The 17,777-nt window shown below is 42.1% G+C and overlaps 1 protein-coding gene across 6 annotated transcripts in view; it reads right to left on the bottom strand.

Moving 5' to 3' along the window:
- The window catches only part of LOC143360219 (zinc finger protein castor homolog 1), a 216,152-nt gene that overhangs the window by 38,537 nt on the left and 159,838 nt on the right, over window positions 1-17,777 (bottom strand). For all 6 annotated transcript variants that reach the window (XM_076798879.1, XM_076798923.1, XM_076798912.1 and 3 more), the window contains exon 6: window positions 16,354-16,417. In XM_076798879.1, the coding sequence (XP_076654994.1) occupies window positions 16,354-16,417 (64 nt within the window). The remainder of the gene's footprint in view (window positions 1-16,353; window positions 16,418-17,777) is intronic.

The following is a 17,777-nucleotide window of genomic DNA, read 5'->3' as shown; positions in this document are numbered from 1 at the left end:
CTTGTCGTAAGAGTTTAATGTTTATGCATGGGCTGCGGAATAAGCCTGACCGAAGAATAATGCATCTGTAACCAATTATCCGGATAACCGTGGCGAGAAAGTCGAGGGGAGGATGAAAATCGCGACGATGAATCGAAGATCCGGCTGTCAAATATTTATTTAGCTGTTAACTCGACGAACTCGCCTCGAATTACCTTAAAACGCTTTTTAATCAACCGTGAAATTCGCTCTTCTTACCATTCCCACTGCCTCTCGGGTTCGTATCCTGCCCCGATGATGATCGTTTCACTGACACGACCACTTCCGATCATTCATTCACTTATTAAACGCTGCACTATTTTTCTAACAGGTTTACAGCGCAGTTTAACGCAATTTTTAATTCGGATATTTCTTCGTAATCTCAAGAGACAAATTGCTGGAGAGTATTCTAACACTAGGTTTACGGAACCTGTCAAAACGACGGGTTCTAATATTTTTAATTATAATATTTTAATGTTATACTGTTATTAATATTATTATATTTTTATTTCTAATATTTTCGATTATTGAGATTGCGAATATGTTTATTTTGATTTATTTCTTTAGGTATGTATTATTTAAAAAATAGATAAAAACTCACACGTTCTTGTTTTTATAAAGTATTGTAAAATACTCAATTTTAGTGCTCCGTAAACCTAGTGCTAAAACATTATACTGAATATGGATATTATATTTATTCCTTCTTAATCGAGATGAAATTATACTTTTCAATTATTCATATTTAATTACTGAAGTGTATATATGCCACAGACAAATTTTCTGCTTCTTCGAGGATATTATTAACAACACTTTCATCATTCATGAAACGACTCCCCAACAGAGGGTACAAAATTAATTTCTAATAAAATTTTTCTAGGGCTCATAAAGTGCGAGAGAGTTCACAGAACGGTTACAAATTACAACAATAGTTGATTAAAGAAATTGCAGAGAAAGAATTGAATTGAAGAGAAAGAACGCATTCGCAGTTCAAATTCATCGAGTCCCCACAGAAAATTATTAATCACAAAGAGATTTTAATCACCCATCAAAGAGAGTCAGGGGTCGAAGGATCATTGTTAAGGTAATGTACTGCACGAACAAAATTACATTACGATTCACGAACCAAAAGAAAACCAAAAGACTGATTATCATAAAAACAATCTGCCTGATTAACACTAGGTTCACGGAGCACTAAAAGTGACTATCTTACATTAGTTTATAAAAATAAAAAGAATGTGCTACCCACATTTCTAGCAATATTTTTAAAGTATATACTCAAGGAGATAAAGTTGAATAATTCCTCAAGGATGTATTTTTAGAATCGAGCCAAGACTCCGTAGATTCGCGATAAGGTAGAGCGACCACGTTACCGACAAAAATATGCGAAAAATGGTTTCACGTGTCGCAACTTTTCGTCCTTGTATGAGAATATTTTTCGCTGGGCAAGGACTCGTTTGAAAGAGGTTCTAGCGTCCAGTAGCTTCCGTAACAATTTTAAAAAAGCCGGCCAGTCATAAGAGCCAAGACTCCGTAGATTCGCGATAAGGTAGAGTGACCACGTTACCGACAAAAATAGGCGAAAAATGGTTTCACGTGCCTCAACTTTCCGCCCTTATATGAGAATATTTTTCGCTGGGCAAGGGCTCGTTCGAAAAAGGTTCTAGCGTCCAGTAGCTTCCGTAACAATTTTAAAAAAGCCGGCCAGTCATAAGAGCCAAGACTCCGTAGATTTGCGATAAGGTAGAGTGACCACGTTACCGACAAAAATAGGCGAAAAATGGTTTCACGTGCCCCAACTTTTCGCCCTTATATGAGAATATTTTTCGCTGGGAAAGGGCTCGTTCGAAAGAGGAAGGTTCAATCTAACGCGCGCTGGTAGCGAGCCGACGAGATTATGCGGATATTTGGTAACATAAGCGTTAGAAGTAGGCCAAAAATTGACGATGCGCGTGCCGTGGAATCCAAGCATTTTTACGCCATTGGATGAGTTTTCTGGATGAAATCGAGAGTGGCGCGCGCTGGAAAATATATCCGCATACAAATTGAGCTATATTTTGTCTCGATTCTCTGCGAAATAAAACCAAAAACTTGAGGCGCGTTTCTGGCGTCAGAATTCATAACATCGATAATACAGAGCAAAAAATGCGACAAGTTTGGTCAGAGACTTAAAACCCGTCGGATCAAGACCAAGACGGATCTTAAGGCTGAAAGCTATGAACGGAAATTATGCAGCAGTTACCGACCTGCTGGCTCTGCAAAAGTCACGTGACTACCTTCGGCTCTTAATAATTTTAAATTAAAAATATCAGGTCTCGTAAACCCAGTGTTGAAACAGGAGAGACAGTCGAATGGGAAGGTTTGAAAAAAATCGCGTTAACTAACGTTCCTGCTGGGCGAGGTCGAGCGAAATCCTCCCGCAACAAACACAATCAACCGCAAACACGGTTCAGTCCCGGGCCCTCTGTTTGCATTCTCTCGGAAACGCATTCTTGATGTTCTACCTGCCCGCGGGTAAGTCGAAAAATCCTTGCACGGCCCGAATCAATCTCGACGCAGCGAATGAGAAGAAAGAGGATTCGCCGATTCCCGAAAAAAGAGAGAAAAAAATGCCTGGGCCCCAGAGATAAAAAGTCGAGGGAAGCGCACAAAAGAGGATCGAGCGATCCCCCAAATCCGTTTTCACGGCAACCGCATAAGTCAGCAGCGATTTTTCTCAAAGCCCGGCTCCCTTCGCGTCCGCGTTATGACATATATATGGACCTTAAAGGGAGATGGGGCCCTATGGTGGGGGCGTACGAACGTTCCACGGTGGTGGTTATGGGAGAGAGAAGAATGAGGAGATGGGGGGGGGGGGGAGTAAGGCCCCGAAGGGCCCCGTGGATCTCGCAGTGTATATGCAGAGAACGCGCGCGGTGCACCAGTTATTTATTGTAGCTCCCGTTTATGCTTTATTTGTTATTTGCCTGGCCGACCGGGCTCTCTGCCTGACTGCCAGCCCACGTAGGTGTATACCCGGTACCTACGAGGGAACGCAGAGGTACCTTATCTACCTGCGAGACATGCGTTACACCGGCCTTGCCCGCCGAGATGAGCCAGATTCGCATAATTGGCCGCTTAATACGAAGCATTCTCGACGAGCCGGCCCCGCCGCCCCCGCTTAGGATCCAATAGCGTATCTGCCCTTGGAGAACCCGATTAAAACACCTTCTGCGCTCTTCTCTTCGGAGGGAACATGATTCCTGAAATATTTCTTTAATGTCCACCGAGAGCCCCGATAAATTAGCGTACAAGCCCCCGTGAGTATGCGAGAATCGTTTCCGAATCCTGTTTTTCGTCTCGTTCAAATTTTAACGCCGATCTCAGAAACAATATGAATAAATTTATTCGTTACACGTGAATCCAAAAGCGTTTTAAATATAAATAACAAGCAAGGTAATTTGTTGTAACACTGTAGTCAAATAAAATTACACTGACATGCGAACGATGTTCGGGACATCGACGATCTTCGAACTGCCGTAACTTCGTTACAGAGAATCGTACGACGATCATTCTAGGCTCATTTTGAAGCGTGAAGAACCTACTTTCGGAACCGCTAGTTGGATTTTTCAGAAACGTGTCAGCATCATGGTAGAAAAATTGTTGAACAGTGGAAATTCATTTTTCAGCGTTTCTCAATTTCGAACGTCTCTGGCGACGTTGAAAAATTTTTCTCGCGACTGAAATTACCATAGACTTGGAGATCGAAGTCTCCCCTTTACAGGGAACTTTGAAAAATTAATGTACGATTTTTTGTCGCCGTTTTGTCGAATTTTTCGTCCGAAGTGTACACCGTCGCTAAAAAATGTCAGAATCGAGCTGTCTTTCCTTTTTAATTTTTCCACGAGATACGAAAACCTCTTTGAAAAAACTGACCAGTGTGTCTGAAAGGAGAGGATCGAAGCTTCGAAACGAGCTTACGATGATTGTTCTACGAATTTTTTTAACGGAGTTATAACAGTTCAAATGTCACAGTGAATTCTTGGTAGGCGAGAACGTGTTTTCTGGAAATCATTTTGTCCAGTATATATTGAAGTGAATGATCGTTTAAATTTTAATGACCCGAATTCCGAGGAGCATCTCGAAGCGAAATTAAATGATAATCCGTGACCCCGGATCGGCCTTTGCTCCTCGATCGTCGATCGAGTTCAGCATCGGGATCGAAGCGAACGCGACGCGGCCCGCCCGGCCGGGCTTTAACAATTACAAGCAATTTACGACTTTAACAATTACCGTCGACGTACGCGGTAGAGGACCGACGTCTGGCCGGGGCTGCACCTGTTCGACATTCATTTACGGCGCGGCCTTAACAGGCTCGTTGATACGCCGCGGTCATTAATTCACTTTAAATACAATTTAATTAACAGTCCACGGCGGCTCCGTGTCGCATTAATATTCGACGGCCCGCCGAAAATTGTCTATTACGCTCGATTGCCGTGCGATAAACCTTAATTGAGCCGCAACGGGCCTCTCCCGGGCCAATGCTGCTTTACGAGCCTTGCAACTTTGCGGCTGCTGCTGCTGCTCGAGCCTTGGCTCACTCTCTCTCTTGCCCGCATTTGCCCGAACACCAAAATCGACCTCCGCGCGCCATTACTCTCCATCAGAAAATCCGAAAGCAGATTGTATCGACCGGAAAAGATATCGCGATTCGTCCAAGTACTGTGTCCCCTTTTAATCGACCGATCGCAGCGATGCTTTCGTTCTGTTTTGGTCGCAGTCGATGGTAATTTTTCTTGGTAGAGAAAAATGATGAAAAGATATTTGTAAGAAGATAATGTAATTTTAAAGGTGATAACTTTTCTCCTAATCAATGACCTTCAAATCTAACTAATCAAATCGTTTCCTACCCAAAAAATTCATTCTGGACTTGCAAAATCGACTGAGGAGGCTCGGGTGTATTGGTCCGGGTTTCACTATCGACGAAAGAGTCGGTCTGAAGTACTTCCGATTGACTATACTTCAGATCTCAGTCTGAAATCGTCCCAACAAGCTCGGTAAGCTGACAATCCCCAAATCCGGCCATTCAAGTCCTCAAAAATTCATCCAACACTTCCGAAATCGACTAAAAAGTCTACAATCGTATTGGTCCGCGATCAGGGTCGACAAAAGCGCCATAACAAACCATTCTGCACTCTCCTAACCGAACCAGACAACCCCAATAAGCTCTATAATCATCTAATTTTTAAATCTAACCAATCAACTCCTCAAAAATACGACTTACAGTTCTCAAATTGTCAAACAAGGCTCAAAGCGTATTGGTCCGCGATCAAGCTCGACAGAAGCGCCATAGCAAAACGTTCCCCATTCTGCCACCTTATTCGATCTTCCAGAATCCAATTCCAATTAGATCAGCTTCAAATCTAACCACTCAAGTCCTCAAAAATACACCCAACATTTCAAGAATCGCCTAATAAGTCTGCAGGTGTATTGGTCCGCAATCAAGTTCGACAGAAACGCCACAGCAAAGCGTTCCCCACCTTCCCAACGCAAACAAATCTCCCGCAATATAATGCCATCATTCTCAGCTTTGAATCTAGCTGTGCAAGTCCCCAAAACTGCATCCTGCAGTTCAAGAATCGCCTAATAAGTCTGCAGGTGTATTGGTCCGCGATCAAGCTCGACAGAAGCGGCACAGCAAAGCGTTCCCTATCCCGCCAATTTATCCTATCTTCCAGAATCCAATTCCAATGAGTTCAACTTCAAATCTAACCACTCAAGTCCTCAAAAATACACCCAACATTTCAAGAATCGCCTAATAAGTCTGCAGGTGTATTGGTCCGCAATCAAGTTCGACAGAAACGCCACAGCAAAGCGTTCCCCACCTTCCCAACGCAAACAAATCTCCCGCAATATAATGCCATCATTCTCAGCTTTGAATCTAGCTGTGCAAGTCCCCAAAACTGCATCCTGCAGTTCAAGAATCGCCTAATAAGTCTGCAGGTGTATTGGTCCGCGATCAAGTTCGCCAGAAGCGCCACAGCAAAGCGTTCCCCATCTTCCCAACGCAAACAAATCTCCCGCAATATAATGCCACCATTCTCAGCTTCAAATCTAGCTACGCAAGTCCCCAAAACTGCATCCTGCAGTTCAAGAATCGCCTAATAAGTCTGCAGGTGTATTGGTCCGCGATCAAGTTCGCCAGAAGCGCCACAGCAAAGCGTTCCCCATCTTCCCAACGCAAACAAATCTCCCGCAATATAATGCCACCATTCTCAGCTTCAAATCTAGCTACGCAAGTCCCCAAAACTGCATCCTGCAGTTCAAGAATCGCCTAATAAGTCTGCAGGTGTATTGGTCCGCGATCAACCTCGACAGAAGCGCCATAGCAAAGCGATCCCCACCTTCCCAACGCAAACAAATCTCCTACAATATAATGCCACCATTCTCAGCTTCAAATCTAGCTACGCAAGTCCCCAAAACTGCATCCTGCAGTTCAAGAATCGCCTAATAAGTCTGCAGGTGTATTGGTCCGCAATCAAGTTCGACAAAAGCGCCATAGCAAAGCGTTCCCCACCTTCCCAGCGCAAACAAATCTCCTACAATATAATGCCACAATTCTCAGCTTCGAATCTAGCTATGCAGGTCCCCAAAAGTGGATCCTACACTTCAAGAATCGCCTAATAATTCTGCAGGTGTATTGGTCCGCAATCAAGTTCGACAAAGGGCCATAGCAAAGCGTTCCCCACCTTCCCAGCGCAAACAAATCTCCTACAATATAATGCCACAATTCTCAGCTTCGAATCTAGCTATGCAGGTCCCCAAAAGTGGATCCTACACTTCAAGAATCGCCTAATAATTCTGCAGGTGTATTGGTCCGCAATCAAGTTCGACAAAGGGCCATAGCAAAGCGTTCCCCACCTTCCCAACGCAAACAAATCTCCTACAATATAATGCCACCATTCTCAGCTTCGAATCTAGCTACGCACGTCCCCAAAACTGCATCCTGCAGTTCAAGAATCGCCTAATAAGTCTGCAGGTGTATTGGTCCGCGATCAAGTTCGCCAGAAGCGCCACAGCAAAGCGTTCCCCACTCTCCCAACGCAAACAACTCTCCCGCAATATAATGCCACCATTCTCAGCTTCAAATGTAGCTACGCAAGTCCCCAAAACTGCATCCTGTAGTTCAAGAGTCGCCTAATAAGTCTGCAGGTGTATTGGTCCGCGATCAAGCTCGACAGAAGCGGCACAGCAAAGCGTTCCCTATCCCGCCAATTTATCCTATCTTCCAGAATCCAATTCCAATGAGTTCAACTTCAAATCTAACCACTCAAGTCCTCAAAAATACACCCAACATTTCAAGAATCGCCTAATAAGTCTGCAGGTGTATTGGTCCGCAATCAAGTTCGACAAAAGCGCCATAGCAAAGCGTTCCCCACCTTCCCAGCGCAAACAAATCTCCTACAATATAATGCCACCATTCTCAGCTTCGAATCTAGCTATGCAAGTCCCCAAAAGTGGATCCTACACTTCAAGAATCGCCTAATAATTCTGCAGGTGTATTGGTCCGCGATCAAACTGGGCAGAAGCGCCATAGCAAAGCGTTCCCCACCTTCCCAACGCAAACAAACCTCCCGCAATACAATGCCACCATTCTCAGCTTCGAATCTAGCTATGCATGTCCTCAAAACTGCATCCTGCAGTTCAAGAATCGCCTAATAAGTCTGCAGGTGTATTGGTCCGCAATCAAGTTCGACAAAAGCGCCATAGCAAAGCGTTCCCCACCTTCCCAGCGCAAACAAATCTCCTACAATATAATGCCACCATTCTCAGCTTCGAATCTAGCTATGCAGGTCCCCAAAACTGCATCCTGCAGTTCAAGAATCGCCTAATAATTCTGCAGGTGTATTGGTCCGCAATCAAGTTCGACAGAAACGCCACAGCAAAGCGTTCCCCACCTTCCCAACGCAAACAAATCTCCCGCAATATAATGCCATCATTCTCAGCTTCAAATCTAGCTACGCAAGTCCCCAAAACTGCATCCTGCAGTTCAAGAATCGCCTAATAAGTCTGCAGGTGTATTGGTCCGCGATCAACCTCGACAGAAGCGCCATAGCAAAGCGATCCCCACCTTCCCAACGCAAACAAATCTCCTACAATATAATGCCACCATTCTCAGCTTCAAATCTAGCTACGCAAGTCCCCAAAACTGCATCCTGCAGTTCAAGAATCGCCTAATAAGTCTGCAGGTGTATTGGTCCGCAATCAAGTTCGACAAAAGCGCCATAGCAAAGCGTTCCCCACCTTCCCAGCGCAAACAAATCTCCTACAATATAATGCCACAATTCTCAGCTTCGAATCTAGCTATGCAGGTCCCCAAAAGTGGATCCTACACTTCAAGAATCGCCTAATAATTCTGCAGGTGTATTGGTCCGCAATCAAGTTCGACAAAGGGCCATAGCAAAGCGTTCCCCACCTTCCCAACGCAAACAAATCTCCTACAATATAATGCCACCATTCTCAGCTTCGAATCTAGCTACGCACGTCCCCAAAACTGCATCCTGCAGTTCAAGAATCGCCTAATAAGTCTGCAGGTGTATTGGTCCGCGATCAAGTTCGCCAGAAGCGCCACAGCAAAGCGTTCCCCACTCTCCCAACGCAAACAACTCTCCCGCAATATAATGCCACCATTCTCAGCTTCAAATGTAGCTACGCAAGTCCCCAAAACTGCATCCTGTAGTTCAAGAGTCGCCTAATAAGTCTGCAGGTGTATTGGTCCGCGATCAACTTCGACAAAAGCGCCATAGCAAAACGTTCCCCACCCCGCCAACTTATCCCATCTTCCAGACTCCAATTCCAATGAGTTCAACTTGAAATCTAACCACTCAAGTCCTTACAAATACACCCTACATTTCAAGGATCGCCTAATAAGTCTGCAGGTGTATTGGTCCGCGGATAGCGATTTATCCTATCTTCCAGAATCCAATTCCCATGAGTTCTACTTTAAAATGTGGCTGTCGAAGTTCCTAAAAACGCGTCCCACAGTTCTCGAATCGACCAAAAGCTCGGTATTCGTATTGATCCGCGATCAGGATCGACGGAAGCGCCGAGCACACGCGCCGTTCCTGCGAGAGTCGGCCGCGTGTGCGTGGTGGCTGGCCGGCAGTTAAGTCATCCGTGGCGTAACTGCGCTCTCTTCGGCGTGCATCTCTCGATGCGACGCGGTGCAAGGTGGCCGGGGCGGTGCATCGTCGGTGTCAAACAACGGTTGCGGCCCGAGTCAGAGGGCAGACCGCGAAAACGGCGATGCAGGCAGCAGCCTGGCAACCGATGGTGGGGGGTCTCCTGTTGTCGTCCGTGGAGGAACGGTGCGCACAGAGAGAGAGAGAGAGAGAGAGAGAGAGATGCAGAAGAAAGAAATGTTCGAAGGAGACGTGTTTGAAAGAGGGTGTCCCGTGGCGGTTCCGAAGGCAAGAGGGGGTGAATGCGAGGAGAGAGAGGGGGGAGGGGCAGAAGGGGGTGGAGGACGAGGAGGAACCCGGAGAGAGCCGAAGACACCGCGAGAAAGAGAGAATAATGCGTTAAAGCAGCAAGCAGCAACTACTCTAATTGGCCACTTTGTCCATTTATTCGATTTATTTAAATTATGGGACAATTGACAGTAGGCATTCTATTTTTTAAATCTCCCCGGCCAACCGGCTGATTGGGCGAGATTGGCGTGAGACACTGGCCCCACAGATTCCCCAGTTGTGGGCTTAATCAGCTTTGATTGCTGTCCTCTCTCTCTGTCTCCGTCTCTCTCTCTCCCTCTCCCTCTCTCCCTCTCTCTCTCTCTCTCTCTCTTTCTCCTTTTACGCTCTTCTCCTCTGTTCCACACGTTTCTCTGTCTTTCTTTCTGTTCTCGCGTTGTTTTCTTCTTTCTCGCTCGCGTGTAGTCGAGAGATTCTCTCTCTCTCTCTCTCTGATTCTCTTTTTATTGTCGTGTCGGCGAACGGCAGCGCTACACACGACACAGGCAACGCACAATTTTATTTTATTCCGTTTCAGCGCGGATCTCGCGACGACGAGCTTAATATCGTCCGGGAGTGCGAGACGTTGATTGGACGATCCGAAATTGTGGGAATGTGTCTCTGGATTACAGAGAGACCGAGAGAGGCCGCCCACTCTCGTCTCTCTCGCTCTCTTTCTCTCTCTCTCTCTCTCTCTCTCTCTCTCTCTCTCTCTCCGTTTCTCCTCCTTCTGTCTCTCACGTTCCCCCCCTCCAACCTGCCCGTCCTTTGTCAACCGATTACCGTAATTTCCGCTGTCACTGCTGATTCGTTTCTTCGTTTTCAACTGAAAATCCCCACACCGGCCGCCTGCGACCGGCCTCTTCCGCGAGCTCTTAACGAGACCACCGCCGGCAGCCATAAGCTCGCGCCCTTATCGACCTCCAATTGCCACCTTCCGATGCCCTCTGGTCTTTCGAAATTTCGACACGGTGGACATTTACGATATAGAATATTATAAACATTGGGTTGCTCGGAAAGTAATTTCGTTTTTTCCCAAGAGAGGACGTAATTGTATGTTTTCGCAAGCAACTTCACACTTAAGATAATTGTCATTGTATATTTTGACAGCTGACGTGGCAAGGCTTGTTTGTGAAAAAGCTTGTTGAATTCTGCGCAATAGTTTTCGTTTGGTGCCCAATCAAATATGGAAAGTCGAAAGCAGGATTTTCGGCATGTTTTACTTTTCTTACTATCGAAACGGTAAAAACGCTGTTCAAGCGAGAAAAAAATTAATCGATGTGCATGGAGATATTGATAGAACGCCAGTGCCAAAACTGGCTTGCCAAATTTCGTTCCGGTAATTTTGAAGATGCACCATGTTGCAAAGACAAAATTGGGTGCTTTGGTATTGCACCAAAATGGAGAATATACAATTGAATAAAATATTCGATACACTGTAAGATAATCGTCTCTCATTTTCGCCAAAAAAGAAACAACGAAATTTCTTTCCGAACAACCCAATAATTTGTGATATAAAATATTATAAATACTACAGAAATTTCACAAAACAATTTTACAAAATATTTCAGAAATTTCGGGTAGACGCTTAAGTAAAGATTTTTTGACAGGTGGCCATTTTAACCGCGAACGGACAAGTGATCTCGCGTGACATTTAACAACTCCGCTTATGGAGCTTCCAGTTGCAAGAAAATGATTGCGTATCTTCCCGGACATGGCGGAGTCATTAAAAAGACTAGGCTCCCAGCGGCATTAACGCTAAAACTGCAACGGACGGATTTTTTACGCGACAATTATTGAAACTATAAAGACGCTGCTAAGGGATTGATTGAACGTGCATCATTATTCAAGCATATATTACGATAAAAACCGTACGAGTCTAAATCAATTCGCTCTTATCATTTTCATAAAGTCCAGCCTGTAATTTATTTATCAGCCCCCGTTGCACTTGCGATTTGTTTTACGGCTACAGTCGGTAAAACTTCTTTATCGTCTATAATTTCCTGGAAGAAGAAGCAAGCTTATGTTTATTATACGCCTGCATATCCTCCAATCGTTGTAACATCGGCAAGAACAAAATAGAATTTTATTACAGTTTAATGGAAATTAATGACGTGCACGTTCAGTGGATTCTGATCGAAATAGCGAACACGTGTCTGACTCGATGCTATAGTACAGGGGGTTGATAACAATCACAGTTCTTGCTACGTTTAGTGTTAAATATTATTCTACTGAAAATCGAGTTGATTTTTTTTTTATGGAAATATGTACAGCAGATTTTTCTTTTTTCACGGTTTTTGTTTGAGGATTCGATTTGTTTCTTGGTTGATTCTCTTTTGGAGGATCGATCAAGGGGAATGGATCCTGTCAGGTTATTTATAAACGATCATGAACGACGTGACGTAACCGTCAAGAGATCCCCGCGATGTCCTATAATTAATGAAATTCCCATCGAGTCACTGACTTCATTGTTCTATCGCCGATCGATCGACACCGCGAGCCCCGCAGTCGAACTAAAATTAAACTGTTGATGGAGTATGAATAGAGTATCTCGAGGACTTCTTTTGTCTAGGCACTTTTTTTGTCCAGGAACCTTTGTTTCGCAGCCCAACTCGAAATTAGTAATGATTGTCTGCTGTTTTTATCGAAACAATCTAATCCAGACGCGAGAAGAATGATTTAGAAAGCACGGAGCATAGTTTCGGAGGAAGCTGTACGAGCTGGTCAAAATGGCTGCCAGAACATCAATCTTTAATATTTAACACTTTTAAAATATATAATTTTAATATATTCTTCTTTAGTACTTTCATTTAATATTATTATGACCGTGAATCCAAAAAATTTGTAAAAATTATGTTACGATAATTACACTAATCCTCAAAGAATCCTAATTTCAAATTGTAATTCTTGCATGTTTCTATCGGATCACAAAATGATTACCATAGGACCCAAAAAATTGATAAAAACAATTTCACTAATTCCCTACGAAATTTACTAATTCAAATTGTATAGTACAATGTTGGTGTGACTATAAAAATTGGTAGCAAGTGTATAAAAATTGAAATAAATGTACAATAATATTTTCTTTATAAAACAGAAATTTTATCATCTAAAGATCCTAGTGGATCTAATTGCAGTCCGAGTGATAATTACTTCTCTGCTAGAAATGAATATGCAATGATAATTCTAAATTCCTAGAAGCTGTATGTTGTTCTAGAATTTTTGTATTAAGACACACACTATCGCCTAAAAAAATCTAAAAAGAGAAAAATACTCTAAAAATCGAAACGAATCGTGTAAAAATCCTGGCTAGATTTAAATTAAGTACAGTAATGAGTACAAGTAATGACTAGACTGCGCAACTTGATACATTTAGGGCTTGTCAAACTTTCAAAAAATCCGGGAACATAAAACGCGACAGAATTTAGTACGATTTTTACGTATTTTGGATCTACAAATACTATTCCCACTAAAAATAGAATTCCATGTGATTCCACTGTCTTAAAATTTGTCCACAAAAATTGAAAATAGCATAAACATCCGCAGTCCAGTAACACTTTAATGGCCGCACGTCTATATTACGTATATATTAAATTCACGAAATAATTCAACATGTGCGAACATACACAAAAAACAACAACAATTTAACAACAAATTTAATATTTTTCCTTTGCGTGATAATTATTAATCACACACAGGTGGTGTGAGCGGCCATTAACACGTTCGGCGCCCAACTAGAAACCCCAAAAATTCCATAAATTCAAACTAAGTTATTTAATGAAATAAAAATGGCAAAAAATTAAATGTACGATACCGAGTAATCCTCCAACTGTCTTGCAAGTTACAGATCCTAATCAAGTTTGGTACAATGAATATATCAACGTACAAATTCATTTTAAAACTTGAAATAATAGATAATTCCGTCACCCAAATATGGGTGACGCGGCGCCGAACGTGTTCAAGTGTTAAATTTAAATTAATCCTCAATATTAAATAAATAAAATCTTCCATAAATATGACAATGTTAGGTCCCCAGAAAACCTAATTTACCCCGGAGTATTTTTCTTGTACGACACAATAGCATTCGGAAGATCGGAAAAATGGAAGCTATCGATTATCTCTCGCTCCCAGAGTCTATAGAATGACGATTCCACGGCCGATGGATGACGGCGTAATTTCCCCATCAGTGGCGTAATTTTTTCGAATGGGACGACCGGGGGTGGGTGTGTATGGGGGACCTGCATGAATCCGTTTCCACGCCGGCGTTCTTCCTCTCTTTCCCGATCGTCCGCGGCCCAGGGCAAAACCCCCCTTCAGCCCCCTCGTGGGACCCACTTTGCGCTCATCCCATTTCCTTGATAATTCCCATAATGCTGTGGGCGGATATTCCAATAAAGGGGGAAGAGCCCCCGGCCACAAAACGCTGAAAGCATGGGACACGGACTCTCGTTTCGTCAGGTTGCACGCGTTTCACCAGCCTGCACCGATTCAATCGAATAAATAGAGAAGATGGCACTATGGTGCTTCGCCGCCGCGACAGGGAATTATGCTACTCCTCCTGTCCTTCGTTCAACGAGATTCACCGATTTGACGTCACGTGACCGTGGGAATTGATAATTGGACCGACCAGATGCGGGACCATTGTGCACGAATTTAAATAATTTGGAAAGACGCTCCCCCGGAAACTGACGTGATCAATCTTGTTGAAATAGTCGGCCATTTTATGAATTTTATTCAGCTTATTGTCGGTCACTATGTTCTTTTTTGAAGCTCTTTGTCTCTTTTTTTTTTAAGCTCTTTGTCGAGGAGTTAGTCGTGCTTGGTTTCTTTTGTTAATTAATCTCTCTTGAACAGAGGGGAGTATAAGTTTGTTTAAATCGTCTGTGATAATATGGGTATTTGTGCGAAATAAAAATACTTAAGGAACGGGAATTACTCGAGATTTTTAGTAATTTGCGAATAATAGAAGGGAGTTATATTTTGCTGATGTTTTATCGTAAGTGCATAAAATCCATAATCTGGTGACGAATGTAAAAATGCCTAAATAATCCCCAATAATCTAGCAATAATAATTATAATCTATAAATTCCCATTAATCTAATCTGGTTTTCTCTTCTTCGTTTCTGAACATTTTCGTTTTCGGTATTTAGAATAGTGTGTGAATATTTTAGAGATTTTTCGGACTAACAATAGGTTACTAGGATGACTATAGCGGCACAGTTGTCGCATCTAATCGGCAGAAATATTCAGCGGAAATTGTCCTTCGATTAACGTTTCTCGGAGCCACGAAGTTTGGAACCACCTGTTGCTCCCCCATGTCACAGTAAATCTGCCATTTCAAGGTCGGATTAAAATTCATACAGAAACACGTCGAACAAGCTGAATCCCTCTCAAAACAGTTATTTAAGCCCATGAAAAATTCACTGATCGTTCCATTTACGTTTAACATCTGTTAGCTCACACCTAAGCTGATCGCTCGCATCACGTTTAGTTAACAATCTAAAAGATACACGATCTTTGGAAATTTTTCCTGAAGAGATTAAACAATTCTTTCGTTAAACGCGAACCTGACTTAAAAGTACGTATATTGTACTGCTTGCAGCAATTTTGTTTATAGCAAAATCTTCAGGAACGCCTGAGAAAATTCTTTTTATATTTTATATTCTTTTTATATCTTTTATATTTGATTGTGCCTAGTGGACGAAAAAGGGATTTTGAAAGAATTTGTGTTAGAACGTAGCAGTAAATATAACAAAATTTTATGTGTTTATCGTTAATTTAAAAAAAAAGGTTTTTGTTGAAAATGAAGAATTCCTCGCCAATCTCCTGGGAGAAATGCTGCCACTCGGCCATTTTTGAAGATGTTTTTAATAAAAAAATTCTACAAGTTCTTCAACATAGACACTTTTAAATAAGCTTTTAAATATTCGTGTAAAAAAACTGTCTATTCGAGTCTTCATAAAAAATTCCTAAAAATCAAGTCTGTTTCAGATTATTAACACTAAACCTACCACGATCAAAACGACCGGTTTTCTATTCCACAATTATTCAAATTATAACAACGTTTTCATACGAAATTACTAACTTCTTTATTTAAGCACATATTATAATGAAAATCGTAAAAGCTTAAGTAAAGTCAATCTTCACCCTTCCATAAGACGTGTCACTTTTACATGTTTTGTGCTTGGTAGGTTTAATGTTAACTACACAATATTTTGAGTGGTTGGTCACAATTCTTCATCAACTCTTAAAAATTTCAGAAAAATGTTCAAGTCCTAAAAAGGTTAACAGAATCATCGCCAAGTTAAATTAAAAATTTTACCATATTTGGGGTGACTGGAATGCTTCAACACTAGAACTACCGGACCAGTCAAAATGGCTGGTTCCTAATTTTTCCTTCCACAATTACTGAAATTGTAAAAATGTTTTCATCGGAAATTTTTTAACGAACCTCTTCATTGAAGCACATATTATTGAAGCACATAGTCTTGCCACTGTTACAAAGCAATGTACGTCAGTCGCATTTATTGCTCGGTGGTTGCTAGTGTTAATAAAACTTTGTTGGGAGCATGTTGTTGACTGAACAAGACGAAGAACGAAATCAGGAGAATATGAAGAGCGACGAGCCCCGAATCTGATCGAACCAGATCATCGTTTCGACGCCCACGCCCACGCCCCCCCCCCTCCCCCGTATGCCGATTTTTTCTTCCCTTTATCATTCTTTGTTTCTCGCGTTGGTCTCCCTTCCTTTTCGCAAGAGAGGCGAGCAGGGTCGTCGAACGGCGGGGACTCGATTTGAATCTAATTACGATCCCGATAATTCCGCAAGGAGGAGGAAATAGTAACTCACCGGAAACCTTCGGGTCAGCTGCCTCCACCTTCATCGCCGCCAGGCTCGCTATTGTCGGCGGTACCTAAAAGAAAATACATTACGATGTACAATGCACCAGCATGCTCAGGGCCGTGCTCGCGACGGGGACGAAAGGGGGGCCGCCCACGCAGACCCTGGGGGACGGGCAAACGATTCTACGAGACCGAGCGACACGTGTCGTTCGAAAACCCTCCAAATTATCCGGGCCCCGCGGCGACCTTTCCCAGAAACCACCCCCAACCCTCTTCACGAATCTATATTTTCAAAAAATCTACCCCCCTTTCACTACAACTCATTTCGAGGATTCGTATTTGTGGAACGGCGTGACTGAACGATCTTTTTATCTAAAATTTTACTGACGTCACCGACGTTGCATTTTCATGTTTTTCTTCTTTGCAACATTTTCTGCTTTTTAGAATTTTTGGGGATCTTCAAGATGTACTATTTTTAAGGAGGCATGTTTGGCAACTATTGTCGTTGATTTGGAAATTGAAGTCTGTGGAGCGACTCAATTTTTAACGATTTCCTTATTTAGTATTTTAAAGATTTTTTCACTTGTACCTCCAAAAGTTTCTCTGTTTTGAACCATTGTTTTTCTTTTCAACACAGACTGTCGTCAAAGTTAAAACCTTAAGAACAATTTGACGACGTTGTACTTGAGCATTGCAATTCTTCTATCAATTCAATAATGATAGATTGCAATGAAAAATAGCGAGTAAAATACACGATTGTTGCTATTCAGCACAGCGATAAAATCACGTTGTGCTTTTTAATTCCTCTTTCATAAAATCAATAACTGTATAACTAACACAAAATTCAGTACAAGTGTACTGGACCCTCATTTTCTTCAACTATATTATTAATCACTAGTGTACATTACGTGGAATGAAGAGCCTGGTTTACAATAACAATGAGAATTGTCAAGATGCATTCATGGCGAATTCTCCACTAAATTGATTTCCGAATACTTACACAGTATGCAATATTACTATCAAAATCTTGCTGAACAAATAGTTAGGGGTTAAAACTAACTGCAGAATGCAAAATCTTTTCCAACAATTGCAACGAACTGGAACGAAGAACGAATATGTTTCTTCCCTCAATAATTACAGTAAATTGAAAATAATCTGAAATTCTTTTAATCTCCTCACTGATTTAATACTAGGTTTACGGAGCACTAAAAATGACTACTCTGCATTACTTTATAAGAATAACAAGGATGTGCTACCCACATTTTTAGCAATATTTTAAAAATAATATATACCCAAAGAAATAAATTTGCTAAATATTTTCTCATGTATGCATCCTTAGAATCTTAATAATTTTAAATTAAAAAAATTAGAACCCGTCATTGTGACGGGTCCCGTAAACCTAGTGTTAAGTATCATTTTTTGTACAATCAC

This window comes from Halictus rubicundus, chromosome 1 (genome assembly GCF_050948215.1).
Source record: "Halictus rubicundus isolate RS-2024b chromosome 1, iyHalRubi1_principal, whole genome shotgun sequence".
NCBI classification, from domain to species: domain Eukaryota; kingdom Metazoa; phylum Arthropoda; class Insecta; order Hymenoptera; family Halictidae; genus Halictus; species Halictus rubicundus.
The sequence above is the reverse complement of the archived record's forward strand: the minus strand, read 5'-3'. Positions and strand labels throughout refer to the sequence as shown.